The following is a 22217-nucleotide window of genomic DNA, read 5'->3' on the forward strand; positions in this document are numbered from 1 at the left end:
TATGATTTCATTATATTTGTATTTAGCAAAATACAAACAAAACCCTTTAATTTCATTTAATATATTTTTCAAAATACTAACTCCCTTATTTTTTCATATTTTTGAAGTAAATTTGTATTATTTTAACATTTAAATTATTTAAAATTGTATTGTTTATTTATTATTCTCCACACTTAATTGAAAGTGTCCTTTTAATTGTCCTTTCTGAGATGTAGTAAAAGACAAATTATTTCACTATTAATTAATTTGGCATTTTATTTTTCCATTTTGAAATGTTTATTATTGTTTAATTCAGTTCTGTGTTGCCAGGAATGACAGTCTGGAGAGTTATTATTTTTTTAAAATGAATTTTCATTTATTTTATTAATTTATTCTTTATGCTAAATTACTTTTTAAAACTTTTAAAACAATTTATACATCAGAATTTCAAGGCATTCTGCACACCTACTGCATGTAATGTCCTTTTGTATTTATGCATTATAACCACTAGGTGGCAGCATTGAATCTATATGGACCATCTTTGTTACGATCTGTCAGTAGTGTGATTGTCCCATATAGTGACCATGGACAGTGTCGTATAACAAAATATGATGAAATAATTACAAGTTGATATGCAGACCATCTCTTTCTCCGGCAGTTCTCACTGATGCAATCCCGACTGAGGGATTATAATAACGGCCATTGCACTGACTGACTATTACTTTAGTGTTTAAGTTACATTCATAACTCGCAATTCTGATGATGAAAATACCTTAAATACAAAGTATGAATAACCTGAGGAGTTTAGTGTGACATAATACCCCCTCTGAGCCAAAGCTGTGGTACTATGCCCTAAATGGCTCACTAACCTAAGATCAGGTGTTTTTGCCCATCCCGTGAAATAATCAAGAACCATGCCAATGGGCACCTTTTGTTTCTGTCCCATAACCAAAATCCTGTTTCCCTGGGAGCTGATAATGTTGCTAATATCTACAAAGTAGTGTTTAAGTTCAAGTTTGTCAATTATCATTCGATCCATATCTGTAAGAACACATACAGCAAAATAACGTTTCTCTGAACCAGTGCGCAAAATTAAAAATAAAGATAAAAACAGAGACAGTTAAAGGACACTGAGCAGCAGTTAAAAAGACACAAGTGCAATGGATAATAAAGTGCAATACGTATAAAGTGCAGTCAAGTGCCTCATTTAAAAAGTTAAATTGCTTGATAAATACTACTAAAAAAGGGTAAAAAGGGTCGTTTGTGAGAACAAACTACAATTATTGATTTCATGTCTGAGCTCACACAAAAAGCTCTGTCATTCTTTAGATTTAATTCAATCCCCCTGCTTTAAAAATACATGTCCAACAGCCAAACGTACAGAGAGATAGGTGTTTTGATTGATCCAGTAACTCAACACATCCTGTGGTCATAAAATCAGCACAGATTGTGAAGATGAATGTCCGTGACCTTTGACCTTTCAGTCACTCAATTCCTTGCTTCACAGATACCCTCAGGCCTCTGCGTACTGCGTTTACGGCCCTTGTTTTAAAATAACAATGAAACTGCTCATTATTACTGATACATTTTAGATTTATGGATCTTTAAACCCATTCGAGCACAGTTTTTGATACTTAACACTCATGATTTCTCTCTTTTTGCAGACACGTGGCTCTTCTCAGGGCGTTAGGGCGCTCAGTTGATGCAAAAGTCAGATTAGAAAGCCCAGAGGGATGCTGGGTCACAGTGTGGCCATCAGCAGGAGAAAACCAGCGTGTTATCTCTTTTCTCCAGGCTGTATGACCCAGCATAAACTTAAAACCCTCACACCATTGTTCACACAATGAGAGGTCTGTATCAGGCCGCTGCGGCCAAACACATTCATGTTTCCTAATTAGCCAGTAACAGTTTTATTGGGGGAAATTGTGGAAAGGAAAAGTTTACTTATTAGTTTGTTAATTCATGTTTGGATAAAAAAGAAACATCTCTTTTTTTCTAGATGTTTCCAGTAGGCTGTGGTTGAGGAGACTATTATGCCTGAGGGAAACTTGTAGAAAACCACACACATAAGCACGTTGTAATCCAAAAGTGCCACACAATAAATGGCATCAACTAAGTACATTAACTCAAGAACTGTACTTAAGTATGAATTTAAGGTTCTACTTTTCCAGTTATTTTATACTTTTACTCCACTACATTTACATCTACTTCACTACATGTATCTGATAGCTTTAGTTACTTTACAAATTAAGATTTTTGCATGATTCACAGAAGATTAAGTGCCAACTATTTTGATAAACAAGTCATTTTCTTCCCCCTTTTATAATTTACAGGTATTTGTTTTTTTTTTTGTTGTTCTTTATGTCAAAAAAACTGAGTTTTTTGGGTGATTATATATATATATACACACACACACACACACACACACATATATATACACACATATATACATATTTTTGTTGTTTTTTTAATAACTAAGGTTTTGGGGGTATATAAATATATAATATATATATATATATATATATATATATATATATATATATATATATATATATATATATATAGTATATTGTGTATGTGTATATATATATTATTATATATATTATATATATAATATATATATATATATATATATATAGAGTGTTTTGTGTGTGTTTTTCTGTATTGGGTACTTTTAATTTTAACCCTTATGTTGTCCTTGGGGTCAATCTGACCCCAAATGAAATCTTTTGCCATCAAAATATGTTTTTCATATTTATGTAACCAAGATTTAGTGGCCCTAGCTTCCAAAACGAAGGGAAATTGTGTGGTAATGGGCTGGACTGAAGTAAGACTAAAGGTGTAACACAGAATTGATTGACATTTTATACAATATGCTTTAAATAAGACTCAAAACAGGGCGGGGTCAGGATGACCCCAGAGGACAAAACGTGTGTGGCAATCGGGAGGACATTAGGGGTACTTTAAATATATGCTCCTGTTTATACTTATTTACTTAAGTAACAATGCAGGTCTTTTGCTTGTAACAGAGTATTTTCAAAGTGCGGTATTAGTACTTTCACTTAAGTAAAGGATCTGAATACTTCTTTCACCGCTGAATAGCAGAATAGCATCCATAATTTCAGGAAACTAAGCCTTGGAAATTGCATGCATGTATGTATGAATGCACTTGTGTGTGGATGTGTGTGTGGTTGTAAATTGATCCCTCCTACTCTCGCTGGTTCGTTGTGCAGAGGAGGGGCAAGGAGGAGGAGGAGGGGGAGGAGGAGGAAGAGGAGGAGGAGGGAGGGAGCCGAAGCAGGAAGGAAGGCAGGCAGAGAGGGAAGGGAGGCAGGCTGTGAATGCCAACAAGCCCCGTCGTAATCATACAGCTCCGTAGGTAGGGTTTGATATTGTAAAAAAACGTCTTGCAATGGAGAGCAGCGACGACCACTATTAAACACCTACTATGCGCCAGTGCCGCGTTCACCCTGTGCGCGTGCAGCAGCCTCACCGTCGTCGGCACGTTTGATCCGAAAAACCGTCTTTTTCCGCTGAGTGAAATGTATCGCGACTGCTCGGGATTCACATTCTGACAATGGAGATTGAAAATATCGTGGCCAACACGGTTCTCCTGAAGGCGAGGGAAGGTAAGAACAGCTGAATGTCACACAGAAAAATTCAAATATATGTATTTTTCTTCTCCTCAGCATTGACCGCGGACGAGCCTGAGCTTTCGGCTGTCCTCCTTGGGATTTATGTTTTCTGTGTCTCCCATCCTTTGTCTCCGGGCAAACATATTCCGTTTAAATCAGCTGTTTGTACACCAACAACACAGATTTACCGGGCAGGTTAACATAAGGCCCAGCAGCAGGCTGGAGATGAACAACGCAGGGAGTGTTTGCAGCATCGCGCTTGCATTAGAGGGGCTGTCGAGCAAAATTTTTTCACACAGTGGTTTTGGGGATATTTACAATTTCACGATGACATAACGGATATTTAATGGTATTCGCATTACATAGTGTTGAGTGTGGACCAAAATATAGCTGCGCAATGTGGCTCTGTGCCCGAGAACATCCTCTTCTTACCTGTCATTGTGGGTTTAAAGCCCAATTAGGGATGTAAAGTGAACGTGTGGTATTATTTGACGCAGAAATGTGCCACTGCATTGCCGTTTGGCTGCTGCTGGGAGAAAGAAATGATGTTATAGTGGATGTTTCAGAAGGCCCAGCATGTACCCGCTGTAGCCCCGGGTGTGCACGCTGCTCAGTGGGCCGGTGATCCCGCAGCAGCTCACCTGGAGGTGGAAAAGAGGCATCTGTTTTCCAGGAGATGGCAGAGCAGAGAGGCTACTGTGAGTGGGCGCAGTGTGGGTGTACAACACTGTATCAGCTGCCAGAGGAGGGGAAAAGGTGTTATCACTGCTCAACGATTTCCACTTTCTCTCTCTCTCTCTCTCTCTCTCTCTTCCAATCGGATTTGGACACCAGCATAAGGGTGTATGGCCGCGGAGGATATTGTCCAAGCTGATCCATTTTATTCGCCCACAGTGCGTACATGGCTCGGGGGTCGCGGTTCAGTGTGCGCACGCAGAGGCCTCCTGGTTCACATTATATTCAGTTCAAGACTAAACGCCAACACTGCTGTGAAATGGATTATTCGCAGCAGCAGTGAATCCATTTCATAGCAGCAGCTGCTCCTGACGAGGCACCAGGCTTCCCTTTACCTGCTATTAAATGGTGCTTGACATTGTCACGAGGGGGTCGGATCTACAGGCTCCATACCTGTCAGTGTCCTCAGCCAGAGGCTAAAGGCCCTCAGTGATGATAAACCATGCAGAGTGTAGAAGGAGCCCAGCATGTCTCTGTATGTGGCCCAAGTTCAATATATTTTATTTAGTTCCAATGGTGCTGAAACATTTGGTGATATATCAAAGTCATTGTGATTTTCAGTAATTATTTGACTTGTTTATCAAGTAAAATACCAAACAGCTATTTGCTCTTACGGGCGGATTATGAGTCCCTGAGCCAAGGTATGCAAAAAGACCCCGCCACCTCTCTTACGAAGGAGCAAGACACACTGACTTTGTTTTGCCTCTTTCTTGCATCTCGTAGTCATAATGCATCTTTTTGTGGTTTTGTGTCTCTTCAAGGTCATTTTGGGTCTCTGTTACTCCTATTCCATCAGCATGGAATCATTGCCGTTCTCCTTGGCTAATGTTGAACCGATCGGAGCATTTTGACCAAAAATAACGTGGTTCAGAACCCAAAAAGTTGACTCTCTGGAACAAAATAATGGCATGTTTTTGGTGACGTTAAGTGCAAACCGTGTCAACATCAGTGGGCGTGTCATACTCTACATGTTGGAAAGCGAGGACGGAGAAGTCAAATGAGAAATCTTTGGGACACAAGAGCGAGCGGTGGTCTCATTAATAATTGCTTCATGCTTGTTTTCTGGGATAAAAACAAAAATCTGTAATAATAATGGCACAAAAGTTTGCAGATAATCCATGTAATCTGACACATTGTTGATTACGATGGTGCCACGTTGAACTGGTGGATACATGTGCTGGTTCACGAAATCGCATCAAAGCTCCAAGAATCCTGATCAGAACTGGTTCTAAGAACCAGCGCTAATTTGGTGGAAAAGGGGTATTTAAGGTCATTTTGTTTCTCTATTACTCTTTTTACACCAACATGGAACCAGGTCCATTTCAACTAAAAATAAATTGATTCAGAACCTGAAAAGTTGGTTCTCAGCTGGAAACAAAAAATGTAAGTTTGTTTTTTTTTAACCTGAAGTGTGAACCCTGATGACGGTAGTGGGCTTGTCATACTCTACACGTTGCAAAGAGAAGATGGAGAGGTGTGAAGTGAGAAAGCGTCAGACAAGAAAGAATGTGCAGTGGTTTCAGCAATAGTCGGCCTGTGCTTGTTTCTGGATCAAAACAAATATCTGTGATAAAAGCTTGCCGATTATCAGTGTGATCCACCATGTTGCTACTGCAGTTATTTCTCTTATGCATTTGCAACGCCCTCCATTGATGACACTTTATTGATTAACAGTGGTTCTGCTCAAACCTGGTGGAAAGTGGGCTGGTTTGCTAGATTGCACTAATGTTCCAAAAGTCCTAAACATTACTGGTTCAAGAACCTGAGCTAATTTGGTTGAAAAGGTATATTTGAAGTTATTTTGTGTGTCTATTACCCTGACAGTTGTAGAAATATGTGATAACTGTCTTCAGGTGAAGCAGTTTTCTGTGTATTTTATGATTAACAAAGAAAAAAATCTTTCCGCACACATTGAACTGGTTCTGCTCCATTTCCTACATCGAATATTGAGCTGTGTAGAGCATTTCGACCAAAAATAAATTGATTCAGAACCTGAAAAGTTGAATCCCAGCTGGAAGAAAAAATAGCAGTTTTTTTCTTTACCAGAACGCTGAAGTGTGACGACATCAGTGGACGCGTCATATTCTACAGGTTCGTTGGAAAACAAGAGCATGCAGTGGTCTCATTTATAGTTAGTTTGTGGTTGTTTGGGGGTTTAGAACAAATATCTGTAATAACAGAAGAAAAGTTTGCAGGTAATCAGTGTAACCCACAATTTTGCTACAACTGTTTACTTCTGTTGGGCAGTGAATATCGCCTTTGTTGATTACGCATCCTTTATCACAATGCTTCCATGCAAAACTGGTGGAAAAGTGGGCTGGTTATATAGCACAGAGGTTCCAAAAAATCCTGAATGGAACCAGAGCTAATTTGGTGGAAAAGGGGTGTTTGTGGCTATTTTGGCCATTTTTGTAGTTGCTTTTCATTCAATGTATTTGTGGTCTTTTAGAGTCTCTTCTTGGTCAGTAAGTGTTAACTTGAGTGACAGTTTGCAGGTGAAGGTCAGGAGGGCTCTTATAATAATAAGAATAAAAAACTTTATTTATATAGCACTTTTCTGAACAAGTTTACAGAGTGCTTTTCAGAAAAGCAACAGATAAAACAAGGCAGCAATAAAACAAAAGTGAAATAAAATGCAAACACAATGATCATATATTAATACTGGAGAATGTTTTTTTTTTTTTAAGTATTAAAAGTAGCATACAATGGATGTGGAGGGATGATAAAATCTGGCATCAGCACCGTATTAAATATTCATAAATGCTTTCCTATAAAAGAGAGTCTTGGCACTTTGGGTCGCGGGGCCTGTGCCTGCTAGGCCCGTTCAGTAATACATCCATGTTTGTTCTCATAACTAGTGACGTAAAATCGACATTCTTATTATTTTAAGAAGATTTATCAGTTAAGAAAACAGTCCTACTTGCAGCCTAAATAAGCATTTTGGATGTAGTTGGTGCAGTGTAGCATGGACTCTCCATTGCCTCATCAAAAATGTTGGGTAAACAGTCAGTGTTGTTGTTTTTTTAATATCTCTCCCTGCTATACCATTCACTGTGTTAATTAGCACTCAGATTAAAACAGCTAATGCCTCCCAATTTATCCCCTTAAGTTGCACAGGAGACTAATTTGATTTTAATTAGGCTTTCCAGAGGTGGGTGTTTGCAGCTGTCAGAGTGTTTCAGTATGTCACCGTTGTCATCACATGCAGTGTCACAAGCTGTGGAGTGAACCCCACCTTCAAACGCACAAATCCAGACAGAAAACCGCTCCTGTGGATCAGAGGTCAGCCGACTTTTATAAAATTCAACAGCGTCTCCGCGCTCACCTTCATGCTACATGGCATCAAGGCCTCCGCGAGCAGCTGAGGGGTGCAGGGAGGCCGTACAAGCTACTGAGTCAGCAAGAGTTTGCCCTGCTGATGTGTCCTTGAGCAAGACATTAAATCAGTGGTTCGGTAACGCTCTGACCTCGCTGTGGAGACAGGAAATTGCAAACAGTTTCCCAGCACAATATTAAGTATTCACAAAGCATAAACAATCTTAGATTTTGTTTGTTTAATGATATGTGGCGTTTTCCATCACAGATTTAATGGGATACTTCGCCGAATTTTAACCAGCTTTGTATCACAACAATGTAGGTAGTGTGTGTAAATGAACTGTGGTGAACTTCCTTCCATCTAACCAGCGCCAGATCTACCTGATCAAATTTTTTGGCTCTAGGGCTGTTCCTGAAATACAGATTGCTCTTTCACATTTTTGTATTCCTGCCATCCCGGAAACAACAAGTATAGAAGCACATCGAGATGAGAGAGAAGCTCATTTTACACAGAGATCGCACTAAAGGACTGACATGGAGGCCTTTATTTATGCCGTTTTTGCTCCAGTGTGTGATTTAAGGCAGCAGGCCGGCATCGCGGAAGCCAAACTCTTCTTCTTCTAGTGTGACATTTATCACGTGTCGGCAGCGCTTTCTAAACAATAACAATCGCACAACATGTCAACAACAATCATTTACCATCTCTGTTTTTTGGCAGTTGATCTTGTCCCCTGTTCAGAGGGTCAGGGACTCCTGGACCTCATTGTTTTTGCAATTTTTGTTTTTTCATTTTAAGTTGCTGTTTTTTTCCCTCTTTGAGATAGCTGATAACTGTTGGCTGTTTTTTATTTACTATTTGTATTAGGTTTTCTCTCAAGAACACAGACATCATAGTGATACACACGTGTCAACCAGGCAAAACTAAATCTACCCATATAAAGCTAAATGCTTTTTAAATCTCCCAGCAGTGGGTCGCACACAACACATTAAAACGACACACCCGTCCCATCTACGGTCCTGTCCTGCCAACTGTGCCTTGTACGCAGAAATCAGTTTGTCGTTGTTACTACTTCTGCCTCCAGCTTAGGCGAGACATCTCTGTTATCCCATTCTGCAGTCGTACCTTTTCTAAAGAATGGCGATGTGGATTAACGGCACGAAACTCCCAACTCGTACGGTCGGTGTAAAAGGAGCAGAGAGAGACAGATGCCCCTCTCTCTTTCTCTCTCTCTCTCACAGACCAAACTCGGATCAAATGTTAATACTAGGCGATGCTATTAAAATATTAACCAAGATTCTGCTCTGTATTGCCTATTTCTCACCAAAAATGTCTTCAGAAACATATTTTAATGCACTACTTAGCCGTAATACAAACATTTGTGAACAGGAAGTGGGCGCTTTACTGTGTTATTGCAAAAACAGCGGCTGAAAAAACAGTAAAACTAAGCCGATAATGTATAAATCAAAACTTCTGTTGCTGTGTTGCCCTTTTTTCCTGTCAAATGTTTCAGAAACATATTTCAACTTATTATTGAATTGTAATTCAAGATTGTTTGTTACCAGCCAGCTGCCATATTGTTTCCTGCGTCAAAACAGCCAGGTTATGTCACCTACCAGCGGGCGCTTTTATTGATCCTTTGCGGTGCAGTGCATTCTGGTAGTTGAAGGTTTTCTGCCTCTTGAGTGACAGAGAAAACCACAGCCATTTGTTTTTTCTTGCCACATGGCACCGGTTTCAAAAGTATATGCATCTTTTTGCATCGGCTGCCAGTGACATACTTATTAAATGCTCGATTAATGACACCCTCCCACATGTCTGTTGGTGCCTATAAGGAACTAACTTTTCCTTTTTAGTCACTTTTACACACCTGTTGATGTGAAACTGGGTGGCCAGAGTGAGAAGTGTTATGACAGGGTGTGTCCAGTCTGCCACAGTTGAGATGATGCGTCAAGGGAAGTGGTTTGTAGAGATGACACTGCTCCCACCACTCCCCACCCCCGCCTCTGTGAAACGTATACATACATCTGGTACTGACTGTGGAAAGGAAATCCAACACATTTTACTGCATTTAGATTTTCGCCGCTCATGCTGCAAGAGGTGACAGCTGCACGGGGCGACAGTCTTGTACAGCCAGAGGAAGTTATTGCGATAGCTCCCCTGAGAATATATTACAAAGTTTTGGAAATGGTGTTTGTGAAAATACCGAGGATAACTTTTAGCAGTGAGGCAGCCCACAGTTTGACAGTCTAAACTGTTTTCACTTTGCTGAGTAGCTCCCATATTAAGTATTTTTCTATAAATTGTAGAATCTGACTGAAACACCGAAGGGCCTGTTTTGCTGGCTAATGTTTTTTTTTTTATCACAGACGTATCAGTGCATATATTGGCTGATGTTCACAGAGAACTTTTGGTAAACAACGCAGTTAAAAGCACTTGATGTAAATTCAGAAACAGTGTTATCATACTTTGTCCCGCAGACTCCACTGTTTACAATACTTTGCAGCACCTGAGTTGGCAGAGCACCCTATCATAGCGGGCAGATGGTGGTGTGAAGTCTGCAGAGAACAATTATGTTTACTCTTCAGCTGTAAAATATCCTGCATCCATTACATTTATTTGTCAGGTCTCTTTAACAACCAAACTAAAGGGTCCTTTGGATCAATACCACATAAAAAGATGATTTATATAAGAGGGGAGGCAGTTGTTGATACTAACTGATGTGTTCTTGTAGCTGAACATACAGATGTATCTCAGTAAGGAAGCTGTGCTGAATGGCCACTGGAAAATTTATAACATACACATTTTACTTTATCAGACCTAAAAAGTTTGCGGATGCTCACCTTAATCTCAATCATGATGCTGTAAATAATTAAAACATTGCAGAAGTTTGACATTTCTTTAGATATCAGCACATAACAGGAGTTATTTTGTTGCAGTTTTTCTGTCTGATTGGGCTTGACAGATGACAGCTACGATATTAAAGTCGATACTAAATTTGAGAAAGATTTAAAACATAGAAATGATCTATTTTTAATCTTAACATTTCAGTCTTTTGTACAACATTTCTTCTTTAAAGGATCTACTGAAAGATAATGTCGTAAACTGTCAAAGCGTTAGCGCTCATTATATTGTACACTGCTTTGTTTTCAATTGAAGATGTTTAATTTGGATGTAAGGGCTGCAGCTAGTGATTATTTTCATTATCAATTAATCTGATTATTTTCACAATTAGCTGACTAATCATTTAGCCTGTAAAATGTCTAAAAACTGCTCATTACAATCTCCCATATCTTCACTTTGCTTCTTTTGTCCAACCAACAGTCCAAAACCCAAAGACTCTTTATTTATTATAATAAATGACAAAGAAAAGTTTCCTGACTAATTAATTAATCAACTAATTGTTACAGCTCTGTTGGAAGTACAGACTAAATCAGATCGCTTGGTGACCCTAACATGGAAAGCTGCAAATTTGGGATAAGTTGCCACTGCTTCTACTTCAGTTAGAGAGTGACTATATTTCCCAGAGTTCCATCTGGGTGTCGATGTTTACTTGTTCAGCTGTGAGCTATAAATTTCGTTGGAGTTATAAATATGTAGAGAGCAGTGGAGGGTGCATGGTTGGAGCAGGACAGAAAGACCTTCTCAAGTTTAGAAAAGTTAGTTGCACCTGATAATCAAAACGCATGCTGGAATTAGGGCAGTGTGTACCACTACAGGAGTTACAATTCAATATACTGTGATGTATTGCAATACTGTAAGCAAAGCGATATGTAGCTTTTTTTTTTTAGCTAATTTTTGGAAAACTGTCAATGCTAATGGTGTGCTCTTTTTCTTCTGCTTGTTGTCCGGCCTTTGCTCTTTGGAGTGGAAGAAATCAGCATAGTGTTTTTGATAATCAATTCTTTGTCACAAAACATAATATCCTGTTACACAAGTGTCTTTATATTTTTTCTTGCACCCATAACTTGGATGACCAAATGCAGTGCATATTGGTCTGATGAGCTTTGTCATTTTAGAACCTTGTTTCTGCTCATAGTTGCTAAAAAGGCAAATTTGAGGTGTTGACGGCTTAAAAAAATACTGTAAGGAAGCTTTTATAAAGCTGCACTGGTAATGTATTGATGCCACTATATAGGTCCCATATTATGCCCATTCTAAGGTTTTTACTTCTATTTTGGGTCAGGACGTTTACATACTTTAGTGTTCAAAAAACATAATGTCTGCCTGAATATACTCATATTTACGTTCTGTCTGAGATGCTGCATTTTCAGTCTTTATGTGACTTCCCCGTATGCCCTCTCTGTGTCTCTGTGCATCACTGCAGCTGCAGAATGACTGTAATGGCACCGTAGCAGCATTTTCTACCTTTATTAGGGATGCACAATATTGGCTGATGACACATACTGATATTGATATGACCTAATTTTAACTATCACCAAGTCTCTTCTGCTGTGGAATCAGTATCGTACATATTCTTATCATGATGGCCTTTATCATGGAGACATGAACTACACTGCTTATTTATGTCTGTAATATGTATTCATTGTGCAAAATAAGAAAAATACTTCAACTTTGGGTAGATGTTTTGTACATGTTCACTTCAGCCATTAGCCGATTCCGATATTTCATTTTAAAGCCAATATCCGCCAATACCAATGTCATGCTGATATTATCGTGTATATCCTGATGGCTTGTTTAAAGGCAAATGATTGTCATCAGGGGCATTATGAATTTCTCTGTGGATTGAGCGTTTTGACGCAAATCACCCAGAAAACTGGCCATAAATGCTGGATATTTCTCACTTCTGTTGATAAACCAAATGAATACTTTTATGATACTATGATTTGTTCACTGTCTGCCACTGTAGGACACTCTAAAAAAGGTTTTTTCTTTTCAACATTTGTCCTAAAATTGTAAATTGTATAAAATTGTCCTTCAATTTTGGATATTAGAAAATTGGTCTTAAACTTGATTCTGAGTGGCATTAAAAAAGTCTTAAAAAGCCTTAAATCTACCGTTCCTCAGGCTGCAGGGACCCTGTAATACAATGCCACGCATACTTACGTCGTCAAATGTAGTGCGTGAAAGGAGATAAAGGGCATTTCACCCCTCTTACTGGAATCAAATTTCACCAGATCCTTTTTCTGCGTCGTTCCTCTCACTATTCTTACTGTCTTCATGAAAAAGGAGGAATGTGGACAGTCCAGTGCTCACATTCCTCTGACAAACTGTTGAAACTAATCCTGCTTATATAACTTATTTCCACCTTACAGGTTGGAAGCATTGATTTTTTTTTTTTTGTTACTGTAGAACATCAGAGATGGATGAAGGGACACCTCTGCTGCCGGTGTGTCTCACCTCTCTCTGCTCTCTGTCCACCACCCTTCAGACTGTAGGCTCGCAGGTCCTGTCAGACCACTTGTGAGGGTTTTCCTGTGACGTTAGCCAGCGTAGCTTTATTAGTTTTGTGGTCATAGCTGGGCTAACACTTGTTGTCATCACTCTGGGGTGTTTCCTCCAGCTGAGGCTCGTAAAACACATTGCTTTGTGACTGTCCCTTGATGTGGGACTCATTTTACAGTCATTACACCCACAAATGGGCTGTGCGGAGAACGAGACGCAGTGTGTTGCGTACGCAGCTATGCCGCATGGCACTAGCAGCGACACTTAGCTGGGATGTTCATTTGCACAATTTCTTGGCAAGCGGACTGAGCATGAAGAGGCACTTTTTGTGAACATCATAGGGACGTTGTCTGGCTGCCTTGTTAAATGTTAAATGGCCGTTCTTCCTATGAGAACCCAGCTGTCAGCCCGATTTTAACAATGTGTACAGCTAAGTGTATTTACAAGTTCCTCTGGTTCAAATAAAGATTTAGTTTCTCTAAAAAGAGTTTTTAGAGGTCTGGCAGAGTCTCAGTCTAGTAGCAAGTGTATTAAATATCAAAGGTCCTTCGTGCTTTATCAGTTTGCCTTTTTGAAACATTCCTGGAGTCACAGTTTTGCCGTCTGCCCTTGGTTAAATTTGATGTCAGCCCTGCCTTCAAGTGTGACTTGAAAGTGTTGTCTTATCAAAGATAATCTTCAAGGTGTTAATATGTGCTGTGTGTTCCCCACCCAAGGGCTCTGCGCTGGAGAGGCTGCTGTTGTGTGCTCTCGCTCTTTCGGCGTGGCCGTGAAATTAACCAGTGGACCCTTCATGTGAGAGACAGCTGTAGATAACGTATAGATGATTAACCTTTCAGTCTGTCCTCTCACTCACTCCAACGCTGCACGTCTTGCTCAAGTTTTAGTCTCACCATGTTCCCTCGCCGTCCTTCCCTCCCCCTTCTCCCTCAAGACGCTGTGAAAACAAGGGTCAGTTTTCAAGCACGCCTCGGCTCGTTTTAATGGAATATCTCGGAGAGATGGGGCAGAGGAAACGAAAGGTCTTACAAAACACCGCAGCACGCTGCCGGAGCGAGCAGGAGCGCGTGTTTACGTGAAGCGTCCGCTCATGTGAAAAACTGCATGTCCAACCTCTCACACACGAGGCTTTCTGGTGTTTTGTTGTCATGTCCTGGAATTTACCCTGATGTTGTAATGTTCACATTTTTGACCCAGGGAGAGGGAAGTCCGGCCATAAAGAATTAATGAAGGAGAGGAAAACTGTTTATACGGGGGAGGGGAGCGAGAACTCAGAGAGAGAGAGGGGAGGCGAAAAGGGAAGGGGGCACGTGAGAGAGGTGAGGATTAGAGGAGAGCAGTGCTGCCTGATATTCACATGTTTCTCTTTTCCTCTGTCCCCCAGCTGATGTGTGTCTTTCAGTGCGAATATACAGACGGATTACCTTATGCAAACACTGGGCCTTTGCTTTGAATAGGCAACACAGATACTCGCAGCTAATGTTTTCCTTATCAGGGGCTACTCCGGCCAATCACACACTGTATGGGAGAAGGACTGGGAAAGCAACAGGCCATTCATTTATCATGGCCAGGCTCCATTGTGCCCATGTGCGTGTGCATGCTCATATTACAATGGGCCTAAACTATGCATGACCCTCTCTCATTTCCTACCATTTAAGCCATGTTTTTGGGAGAGCGCTGCAGCCGTCCCGATCCGAACCTCCACCTATTTGACTTCGGCAGGGTGGGGGTCAGATCTGACGAGGTGTTTGGGCTGCTACCAAATATTCAGGGCACGATTACATTGGCCAAAAATATCTTGGTAAACAGTGTTATCTGTGTTTTTAAAGGTAGAAAAATGTCGTTGGTGCCAAAATGTAGTAGCAGCATGTTTGGCTTTTTACTTTTCGTTTACTTTTCCTTCGGTTTTATGCTCAGAGGAATTTTTTTAAGTGCACACGACTCTGATTGTTAACCCTTTAAGACCTGGATCGAAATCAGTTTTCCTGTGCTGCGTTCAGACGCCTTTCACAAGCATTTAAACCTCTGACCCCCCCCAATATTGTTTGATTTATTTTGAAAACACTGGGGAAAACTTGGGCAAAAAATGCCCCATAAATTGCAAAAAAAATAGTAAAAGGTGACAAGTAAATGACCTAACAATTAGCTTGGACAGGTTATCAGATATTATCCAAAAAAAGTGAAAATGACCAGAAAACTACATAATAATTCTTATGATTATATATTTAAATGACATTTTCTTGCTTGTTTTTGTTAACTTTTTTTCTTTCTGCATGTTTGTCAGGTAATTTTCTTGAAATTTGGACAAATTTTTTTGCAAATTTTGAGACCATTTCTTGTGGAATTAAAAGGAATTAAACCTTCTTGCACTCATTAAAAGTCACTAAGTGTGTAAATTTGTAGCTGAACTGACCGAAGTGGGTCGTGCTGAGATGTAAATGCTGGCTGCTTGTTGCCGTGGTCGATCTGTCCCTGTCACAGACGAGCTGGATTTTCTGGCCTTGTGGCTGTTATTCTGAGTGTCAGCATGTGACATGTGTTCATCAGATGGGTGAGCGGCATCTCCCATATGGCGATGCAAAATAAAGACGGGTTGTGAAGACAGCAGCGCCGCACGGCTTCACGGTAACATCTGAAAAAGCTGGGAATCACAGCTGAAGAAGTTGCCAGTGATGCTGTTTCCCCTTCCAAGTGTTTTTATTTGATCACATCATTAATTTTCACAGAATCAACATTTATTCTCCGATTATGGATGCAAATAAATGCTTCATGTGTTTGTATATGTGCCATATGATAACACTTGGCTTTTTTTCAGGGAATACTGAGCAGATTTTATTTTTTCATTTCACTGAATAACTAAAGTATAATTTACTGATGCAAGTTTCTGATATTTTCTAGATGTGTTAATTAGTTGTTTGTTATTTAAATATATACACAAATTGAAAGAATGGGAGTGAAGAATGTCTCTCAAAAGTTCTCAGAGCTCATAATGGCTTTTTAAAAATGTTTTATTTTGTCTAGGGAGCAGTCCAAAACTCAAAGATACTCAGTTTATTATCATACAAGATCATTTTGAGCCAACACTAATGTTGATGTTGGAGATTATGACATATTGGCCAATATATTATTCACATTAACACATAACATTAAGCTATTTTGCTTATGATACCCAAACACCCATTAACTGTTAACTAACTGGCTAATTTTTAGGGGGAAAAATGTCAAATGACGTGTTACACAAGACGCCTTTCCTTTCAGTCCGGCAGTCTATTGTCTCAGTGAGCTTTTACGCTGAATTGCAAATCGTCATCCGTGTAGAGTTGGTGAAATTGTTAAAATTTTAATGTTTCGATGTAAATGTATTGATTTTTGTATTTTTTGTTGGCTTTGCTGCCAGTGAGCTGACTGGCCGGGTTAACATGCACAGTGGACACTGTCCACTGGTCTCCTCTGGTCCCTGCTGGTTAAATAACGTTCGCCGTCGCTGCTCTGGATGGCACACCATCTGGGTTTGGTGGGAACGAGCTAGTGGCGCCGCTCATTCGGCAGTTGCTGGTTGCAGGACAGCGTTGTGCCAGAAACATGGTGGTTACCCTCCAGTCTCTCCTCAGGTAGCTGCAGTGAGCAGGCAGCTTTATTTTGAGTCATGAAAGCCCTTTCAGATTATTAACTATGTCAGCACCACTAGCTGTACTGACACTGCTAATGGTGCAAACAAAGCTAACAGTGATAACATATTTTTACAATGCGAAAGGCGGTTTGCAGCTCATAACTGAGGATCTTTCTCACATTCACGTTGCTTGCTGTTTAGCTCCAGCAGACCTGGGTGGTGCTCAGTACAGTCAACTAAAGAGAAGCGAAATTAACTCGACCTGTCATGTGTAGACGTGCAGAAATATTCCCTGTGGTTAACTGAATAACGGTAAACACACAACATATTTCACAAGGTGTTTTTTTTTTTAAGATATGCATAAGAGGAAGATTTTACAGTTAAAATATAAACTTGTGAAACTATGTGATGAAAGCGCTGTTTCTATATCACCACAAACATATTTCTCACTTATGTGTTGCGTCTCTTTCTGACTTATCAGCCTGTTGCTGATAGGATAGGATGTTGGCGTATTTATCGGTCTTGTTTCACCTGTTTCTCCACATAAATTCACCAGATGGAAAGCTTTTAAATGCTGTTTAAGTGTAGAAACGACCGAGTCATAAACCCATCGGTCACGCAGGAATTTCTTCTTTAAGTTCTGTTTTATTTTTTTAACATTTGGATGAAATAAGTTGTGTGAACTCTATTTGAACTGGCTTTAAAAAAATAAATCTCAACTCTGAATTCGTGAAAGCTGCAGGAACTGAAATGGTGCGGCGGGCGGGTGGAGGGGGGGCTTGCCCTGAGATGATACTTCCACAGTCTACTGTGTGACCTCCAGTCTGGCTCCTTCTCCCACTTGAGATGAAAGAGAGAGGAAAGGGAGGACCGGGAGAGGAGCATATTTGGGATGGTGTTGGACTGCATTTGGCCTTCGCGCGCATTAAGAGCATGTGAAAACAGCGACTGATCAGTGGGGAGGAGAAAGAGCCGAGACAGAATGAATGTAACATTCATTAATGGTCCAGACAGACAGACATACAAACAAAAGCTGCATGACAACACTCTTGTTCGACTCCCTCTCTCTCGGCCTCCCTCTTTGTGTATTTCTCTCTGTTTCCCATACTCCCAAATTACATTGAACCGGTCAGACTTCAAAATGGAGGAAACGCACCAAAATAAACCTCAGACACAAAGTATCAGACACTGCTATTGATGTATCCATTTCTGCTCTGAAAAGTGCTGAAAGTAGGGCAACGCAATGTGGCCTGTAATATTGCAGTGTTTTTGGTTATATCGTGATACGAAATAGCTCGTTATTTTCAGATCTCATCTAAACTACTGTAGACTTATAAAATACTAAACTGCTAAATAAATAACAGTTACAATAAAGTTAACTAAAGTAGCAAATGTACAAAAAAGTACTGTTATTATAAAGTTATAATAAAGTAAATAAAGTAATATTGAAATAAAATAAAATTGTTACTGTTGAGATATAGTTAAATAAAGTAGCTTTCTGTTAATAAAGTTAAACAAAGTACTGTTATAGTAAACTATAAAGTGCTGTAAAGTTAGTTAATAGTATTTTCATCATTAAGTTAAATAAAGTACTGTTATAAAACAATTAAATTAAGTACAGTTATGATAAAGTTAAATAAAGTATTGTTATGGTTAAGTCAAATAAAATACTGATGTAATACATTAGAAACTGTTAGAATTAAGTTAAATAAAGTAGCCTACTGTTATAATAAAGTTAAATAAAGCACTGTAATTGGAAAAAAATAGCAAAGTATCCTTCTGTGAATATAAAGGTAAATAAGGTACTATTGTAATAAAGTTCATAAAAGTACTTTTATAATAAAATTACATAAAGTAACCTACTATTTACATAAAGATAAATAATGTACTGTTACAATAAAGTATATAAAGTATTGTTATGATCAAGTTAAATGAAGTACTTTTATAATAAAGTTAAGGAAAGTACTGTTATATTTAAGTTACATAAAGTAACCTATTCTCAAAATTTAAACTTAGACATTCTTATAATGAAATAAATCAAAGCCAAAACCCCGGTGCTTTTATTCTGAAGCATTTGGCGTTTATCAGACAGGAAGTGATGATGTTTTTACTGTAAACTTGGAGCTTCTGGTCAACAGTTAGATGTTAGGAGTTGGCAGAAAGTTAAAGGATTTATTCACTGTGATGGGAAACAAACAAACAGCTCTCCAGTTCATATATTAATTATATTTGCAAGTCACACTGGTGCTCCATGGTCGCAAAATGTGACTAAATAGTTGCGATGTGGAGCCCTGGAGATCACAAACACACGCTCTGCTGTGGTCTGGATGTGCAGGGGCGTGCATGTGATGGTCATGATCTTGAGGTTTTTTATCCTTTTCGTATCTGTGAGAGCAAGAGGGTCGACAAGTGGAAGTAGGTCTCATGCCAGTGGCTTTAAAAAACGACGGGACAATTTATACTTAATGTTTCCAATACGGTCATTTTAAACATCCGACATGAAAACATGGAGCAAGCCGTGATGCATCGAGTATATTTGATATATCGCCCGACGCTAGCTGCAAGTTAGATCAAAGTGATGAATAGTGATTGCCCCGGACACTCAGAAATTCATCATCAGATGATTTGCATCAAAGCCACTTGGCGCTTTGTGTCCCCTCTAAGGAATAAGCGACTGTTGGATTTTATTAAAAAGGGAGAAAAGGTCTTTGGTTACCTGGAGTTGTTTAAAACGAGCTGAGTGTGATGTTGGGTCATCCATTCATCTGCGGCCAGAGCTGTTTATGGCATTTTTTATGGCGTTTTGTTTTTGTTGGAAACTTGACAGCAGAGAGCGACAGGAAACATGGGGAAATAAAGAGAGGGGGGACGATGTGAGGCCACTCGTTTGTACCATGTTACTCGTCTCAGACTGCTGTGCGACCAGGATGACCTCGCCGTCTGTAAATCTTTTAAGGAAAGGAATGTGCATCCTCGCAGTCGAGCGGCATGTCTCCGGATTTGACATCGGCCTTTCTATACATCTTCCAACTTCTGAAAGTCGTCACTGCCGCTCATGCGCAGACCTGTCCTGAGATCCCGCGTGATGACCTCAGCGCTGGCTGTAGCTCGGCCATGAATGAGCGAAACTGCTCTGAAGTCGGTGTTTATGGAGGGCCCCGTTCTCTCCGAGGGGAGAACCAAAGTTAAATAAATACTTGCTCCATCCTGTCTGCATTAAGGGCCTGCACACATGGCTTTGACGTCAGAGTGACATTAAACAGGGTGGGGTGGCCCAGCCAGCTCCGACAGGCACGCGCACTCGTACACGCACACTTACACACACACTCACACACACACACTCTTCCATAGCTTGCAATTAAAATCACCGTCTTTCTTTTCTTTTCAGGATCTTTGTTTTTTTTTTATCATTTTCCTCAATGACTTTCCGTCTCTTTTCTTTGATCCGAGCGCAAGTTCAGGTGACATTTCTCACCCTTGAGTCTGTTGTACAGTTTACAAGCGTTCACTTTCAACCTTTTATTGGCACAACAACCTTTAACTCCTAACAACAAGCAGCTTCTCACGGGGAAGAGGTTATTCTTTGACAATTTGTTACTTTTTGTTTAGACGGTTTGACTGTATTCATCAATCATCCTGTGTTTTTGGCTCAAGTGTGTGCGAGAATTTCTCCTGCAAAATAACCAGCCAGGTGCAACTGGCTATCATCAGACAGAGAGTGTAATCCAACATTGAACACCAACATTAATCTCTGCTGCGCTTCCCTTTCAAAATGTTGTTTCCTGTTTTTCTGCAACAAAGGGGGTTCGTTTATGTGCGTGTGCTTATACGTCTACATCTGTTAGTGTGTTTGTGTGAATGCCCTGCAGCCTCACAACTGGTCTGTCAGCATGCCTGTCATCGGGTACAACCTGACACCAACGGGATCTTATAAGATCTGTTAACAAAAAAATCAACAAGTAGCTGCTCATAACGCTCCTGTCTCGCTATAGAGACAGAGCTGACGCGTCACACTCTGCAAACCACAACCACTGGAGGGGTAAAGAGTCTGCACCACAGCACAGTATAAAATTTAAAAATACCTGTAGCTAGCTAAAAACATTAGATTTCAGCATGTCAAAAGATTATTTTAGCACTAGAAAAGAAATGTTATACAGACAAAGTCATTAATTTTGGTCTGCCTCTGTGTCCTCTTCTCCTTTTATTGATTATCCTGCAGAAATAATTAATGGCCAGAAGTCAAATACTTTGATATTTATTACTATTTAATCGTATCAGCGAGCAAGATCATCATCTAAACCTACAAAGATCAAATCCAGGCCCAGGAAGATTCAACTTCTGCAGTTTCGCAGGACTCAATAGCAACTCTAACTTATCTAATAATAATTAAGGCAAACAGCCTCAGCTTTCTGAAAAAGTAGCTATATCTCAAATGTGATATCCACTTTTATCTGGAGATTGCAACCATTGCTGTATAAGTATATTACAAGCATAAGCATATTACAAGGACCTACTTCAGTGGAGGCATTGTTGAATCTATGAGTTGTGTTCTAGCAGTCTGTCAGAATAAAAGCACAATTACTTGTCCCAATTATGTATTTTTGCCCCTGATCCCGATCAGAGTAATTTATTATTGTGTATCTGCTGATACTGAGTCCCCATTCAATACTTTGATTTTACTAGATAATACAGCTGCGTAGTGCACACTTTAAGGGGCCAATCCCAACCAGTCGCATTGCACAGGGCGCAACCACTCCAAAAACGTCTTGGAAGTGCATCTGGAAAAATAGCTGTGAGCGCCTACGGACCGGGGCTGTGTATACTGCGTGTGCGTGGCCAAAAGTGATATTGATGAGTGATGCAATTCCACACTTTGAGCTGAAAAAACTTAATACATCACATCGCATGGTTTTGCTGGCAATGCTTTTCTAGCGACACGTCTCAGTGTGATCAGCCCTTAAGAATGTTTCTTCAAAGTTAGTAAAAAGTATCTGCATCCAAGCTGTGCCTTGATGTTTTTTTAGCTTATTATTATTCATTTATTTTCTAAAATAATGTATAAAATGACAAACTTCCTTTTTTTGTTGGCCTTTTCTGTGTCTCAAGGGAATGTCTCTGGCCCTTTGAGAGTCCAGTGTTTGTTGCTGCTGTGCAGCCTGTGTCTCAGTGACCTGAATGATCCGTTTCTGTTGACTGTTTATTTTCATCATTTGTACATCTTTTGGGTGGATTATACTTCAGTAATGAATAAGGCATTTTGGTTTTGTGCTTGTGAAGCTCGTGCACTTGCAGTGGTGAATGGAGGGTGAGGTTGTAGTAAACATAGCACAGCTGTCCATTTCTCCTCAGAGCAGGGCGGAGAAACACCACAAAAAGCAAATTGCAAGTTTTTATTGTGTTTGTTTTATTTATATGTGTAGCTGCGACAGAGAGAGTAACATTTTATTTTAGCGGTGACACCATAGTGTTTAACAGCAAATCACAGTGCTCGATGCACAAAGAAGACAAAGAGTTGATTGGTTTTGTAGTTTTAAAGAAA

The 22217-nt window shown here is 39.7% G+C and overlaps 1 protein-coding gene across 1 annotated transcript in view; it reads left to right on the forward strand.

Annotated features, from left to right (window-relative positions):
- The first annotated feature begins 3293 nt into the window (after window positions 1-3293).
- The window catches only part of grk4 (G protein-coupled receptor kinase 4), a 60869-nt gene continuing 41945 nt past the window's right edge, over window positions 3294-22217 (forward strand). The window contains exon 1 of the mRNA XM_042484798.1: window positions 3294-3608. Coding sequence (XP_042340732.1) covers window positions 3557-3608 — 52 coding nt within the window. The 5' untranslated portion in view covers window positions 3294-3556. The remainder of the gene's footprint in view (window positions 3609-22217) is intronic.

Source organism: Plectropomus leopardus, chromosome 4 (assembly GCF_008729295.1).
Source record: "Plectropomus leopardus isolate mb chromosome 4, YSFRI_Pleo_2.0, whole genome shotgun sequence".
Lineage (NCBI taxonomy): Eukaryota > Metazoa > Chordata > Actinopteri > Perciformes > Serranidae > Plectropomus > Plectropomus leopardus.